This window comes from Pinus tabuliformis, chromosome 8 (genome assembly GCF_031772625.1).
Source record: "Pinus tabuliformis cultivar Carrire ecotype Pingquan chromosome 8, CPIR1, whole genome shotgun sequence".
NCBI lineage: Eukaryota > Viridiplantae > Streptophyta > Pinopsida > Pinales > Pinaceae > Pinus > Pinus tabuliformis.
The window spans coordinates 297,328,144-297,332,599 of NC_142294.1; the positions used below are offsets into that span (position 1 = coordinate 297,328,144).

Sequence of the window (4,456 nt, forward strand, 5' to 3'; positions counted from 1 at the left end):
TCATTGTGGAAAAAGAAAACCAGATCGTCAAAGCATGGTTGAAAATTAAGAGTTGTAAGTGGGGAAAAAATAAGAAAAATAAATCCCTTATTTAAAAAGAAAATCAAATTATCAAATTAGTGTGGAAAACGAAAATCAAATCATCAAACCATTGTGTTCTAAGTTGAAATTTAGAAAGAAAAAATATATATATTTTCATAAATATTTTCAATCAAATCATGGTGCAAAAATAAGAAAAACAAATCCCTTATTTAAAAAGAAAAGTCCTTGTTTAAAAATAAAATAAAATCATCAAATCAGTGTGGAAAAAAAAAATCAAATCATTATGGAAAAATAAGAAAAATAGATCCCAATCAATCAAATTATGGTGGAAAAATAAGAAAAATAGATTCCAGTCAAATTGTGGAAAAAAATAGAAATAAATCCCAATCAAATTGTGGATAAATAAGAGAAATAGATCCAATGAATCAAATCATGGTGGAAAAATAAAAGAAATAGATCCCAATCAAATTGTGGAAAAAAAAAAAAGAAATAGATCCATCCCAATCAAATTGTGGAAAAAAAAGGAGAAATAGATACCAATCAAATCATCATTCCGTAAAACTAAGAGAAATAGATCCCAATCAAATCATTCTCTAAAAATAAATACCTATTTTTGATTGGGTTACGCCCGCCTATTCCAACTTTGCCCGCGCTTCAATGAGCAAGTCATATCAGCCGGCACTGGTTGGTGGAAGGTGTGCACCGTGAATCGTGAAAGAGACAACTTTCATAAAATCCAGACCTATTCTTCTCGATGGCTCGTAGTAGCTTCGGGCGAGAATGCAGAATCGCAAGTTCCACGTATTGAAAGACGTTTGTAAATTCAAAGGCATTGTTCTCCACTCCCGCTCCTACAAAAACAGAGTCATAGCAATTTGTTGGTCATTCTACATCTATTGTAGTCGTTCTTCCTTCAGTGTTTGCAGTTAATTGAAGTCATGAAAACAGTTTTAAGCATTGACGGAGGAGGGGTCCGTGGGATCATCCCAGCAACTATCATTCAATTCCTGGAGAGAAAGCTTCAGGTAATATTATACAAGTTTAATCTCATCAAACCCAGTTTTAAACTAATTCCAGTTCTAAAAGTTTGTGATTGAGTTTTTATTTTGATGATGTTTATCAGCAATGCTAATTATAAATTTGCGGTGACAGGGAATCGACGGTCCAAATGTTAAAATAGCTGATTATTTCGACATCATCGCGGGGACGAGCACGGGAGGATTAATCGCTGCAATGTTGACTCTTCCAAATGAAAACAAACGCCCACAGTTTACTGCGGAAGATATCACTAGCCTTTATTTCGACAGATGTCCTTCCATTTTTCCACCGTCGAAGAAGTTAGCGACGCAATATTTTTATGGTTTTAATGTTACAACCTCCATGTTCAATATGTTCACAGAGAGCTGAATCAATTTAAATGAATTACTGACAGGGGCTTTTTTGGATGGTTATGGACACAATATAGGGCTTTGACAGGGCCCAAATATTCCGGGGATTTCCTCCGTAGCACCACAAAAGATTTATGTGGGGCTAGAAGGTTAAGTGAGACTCTAACAGACATTGTAATTCCTGCATATGATATACATTTACAGCAACCAATAATCTTCTCGTCTTCTGAGGTAATTTTTATCTGATCTGATCACTCTAATCTTGAAATCAATTCCAACGCCTGTTTAACAAATAGAATATACCAAATCTCTATACAGGCTAGGAAAGATGAGTCGAAAGATGCATTTTTGTCGGATGTCTGTATTGGGACCTCAGCAGCTCCAACAAATCTTCCTCCTCATTCCTTCAAAACACAAGATTCCCGGGGAAATCCCAGAAACTTCAATCTAATAGACGGGGGAGTTGCAGCTAACGATCCGGTAAGTCGTGGTGATATATTTTTCAATTGCCAGCTAAAAAAAATTGGTAGCTATGGTTTAAATTTCAGTTTTCAAAGTCACAGCGTAACACTTTTGGTAAGGGGCCGTGAAATTAATTTGTTGCCCTCTAAAATAATCTTGAAACATTACTTGCAGTAAACGATGTGTCGAAGGAAATTGTATTTCAGTTTTCAAAGTCACTGCGTAACAGTTTTGCCTAATGGGTTGCGCAATTAATTTGTTGGCCTGTAACATATTCTTGCAGACATTACTTGCAGTAAACCATTTGTTGAAAGAAATTTCCGCTCGCAATTCGAATCCACCATTGTCGAAACCAAGTATTGATTTAAATTTGATCGAGAACGAGTCTAGCAAGCTTCTGGTTCTTTCTCTTGGAACAGGAAAAAAAGTAGCTCGTTACAAGGCCACGGACGCTGCAAAATGGGGCTTATTTGGATGGTTAACTAAGGACGGTAGATCACCTTTAATTGATATTTTATTGCAATCAAGTTCGGATATGTCGGACATTCACGAATTCTTCTGGTTCAAAACCATTAACATGCATATGTATCTCAGAATCCAGGTACTTTTCTTGCACCCTCCATATATAATTCACCCATAGATTTTGTTTGAAGTTGAACAAATCTATATTCGAGATATATAACACACTGCCTCATTGTGATCAGGAACCGCAGCTGGGAGATCACACTAGCTCATTGGATCTGTCGACGGAGGAGAATCTAAAAGCCTTGAAAACGATAGGTAGCGATCTCTTGGCCAAGCCTGTTTCAAGTGTCAATATCGAGACGGGCTACTATGAGCGAACGCCAGAGCAAGACTGGAAGACCAACCATGATGCATTGATCAGGTCATTTTAGTTCTTATTGAATACGTCAATTTCAATGAAAATTGCTAAATCAAGTTTTATGACAGAAAATGGTTCATGTGAATTGGTTTCACTGTTAATATTGTATTGATTTGGCAGGTTTGCGCAGCTACTTTCACGTGAAAGAAAGTCACGATCAACTGCTGCTCCTAGTGGCGAAGACTTAGAGTCCTGAAACTTTATGAATGTTAGTTTTCCTCACTTTATGAATGTTAGTTTTCCCTTATGAATGTTGTACTTTGTTCGAAGATGATCTTAACTTCGATATGTAATGTAACTTTGATATCCAATTTGAAAATTGAGGCTTTCTGCATATTTCATTAATATATTGATTTTGAAAAGTAATGTTTTTTACCATACCTTTACTAATATTTAAAGAAAAAGTTACACAAGAATTAACATAGTAATATTTACATTATTAATTAAATCATTGAGCTCAAACTTTTAAGGTATATATGTAATTTCGTTTTCATTTTAATTATTAATATTATTAAAATTTTCAATCTTGTTATCATTAATTCGGTCATGCAAACCATCTAGACCCTGTGTGGACATAGACACATCTTAAACGCCATTTAAATATGAAAGATCCCCACTCTCCTTTTTATGTGGGCATCCCCATTAAGATTTTGGTAGAGTAGGATATTTTTGTGATACATATGGCATAGAATATAATATTAATGGTATGGACGTTTCTGTAGGGTTGGAATAGCCTATGATCCCATGAGTAAATTTTTCATATCATTTATTTAGTTGCATGGATTGCATTAACATTTTTATGGTATTCATTGTTTTTAATTAATATTTTTTTAATTTTGGATTAATATTTTTAAGTCATTTGATTCCACTTAAGTTATTAATGTCACATCTTTTACACCTTTTTAAGAAAAAAATTTAATATTTTATTTTTTTAAGTAAGAATGGCTATTAAACATTTTACTATGATTTATGATTTTATTGATAAAAATGTAATTTTCAATTTTCTAAATTTAATTGTTGAATCTATAAATGGATTTAATTTCTTGAATAACTCTAATTCTACTTGCAAAATTCTTCTAGCTTAATTTTGGTTAAAACTAATTTTAAAAATGTAATCAAAAATGTTTGAAAAGTATAATATATGGACTACTAGAAAGAAAAAGACAAGTATAAATATTTTATTTTTTATACCTTTAAAATATGACGATCTAACTATGTGTGACATTGTAATTGTCAATTTATAAACTACATTTTTGAATGCATAAATGGATTTAGCACCATTAAAAACAACCATCGCACTTTAATGAAAAAAAATAATGAAAAAATACTCCAATAAAGATTAAGAACAATAATGTTAAAATATTACAAAGAAAACAAAAATTCCTACACATTTTTATTTTTTATTTTTTTCTTACTATCAATGGTGAAATCTAGCTATGAATTTAATGGTAAAAATGTAATTTTATCTTTCTTTAATTACATTTTTGCATGCATAAATTAATTCATCACCCTTAAAAATATTTATTTGATCACTATTATGTAATCTCAAACATTAATATCTTGAATTTTAGTAATTATTTTAATTTTTTTGCCAGAAGTTGTCAACAAAAAATGTCTAAGCTGCTACAAATCAAATGAAAATTCAAAACATTTTATATTCTAAACTATTTTAACTATTATT

General features: G+C 32.0%; 1 protein-coding gene across 1 annotated transcript; it reads left to right on the forward strand.

Annotated features, from left to right (window-relative positions):
- The first annotated feature begins 703 nt into the window (after positions 1-703).
- On the forward strand, positions 704-3,137 carry LOC149235298 (patatin-like protein 5). Its single transcript, XM_089461351.1, has 7 exons — positions 704-1,067; positions 1,195-1,379; positions 1,475-1,661; positions 1,749-1,910; positions 2,176-2,493; positions 2,597-2,778; positions 2,896-3,137. Exons 1-7 carry the CDS (start codon positions 981-983, stop codon positions 2,969-2,971), a joined length of 1,197 nt encoding a protein of 398 aa, XP_089317477.1. The 5' UTR covers positions 704-980; the 3' UTR covers positions 2,972-3,137.
- Positions 3,138-4,456: the final 1,319 nt, after the last annotated feature.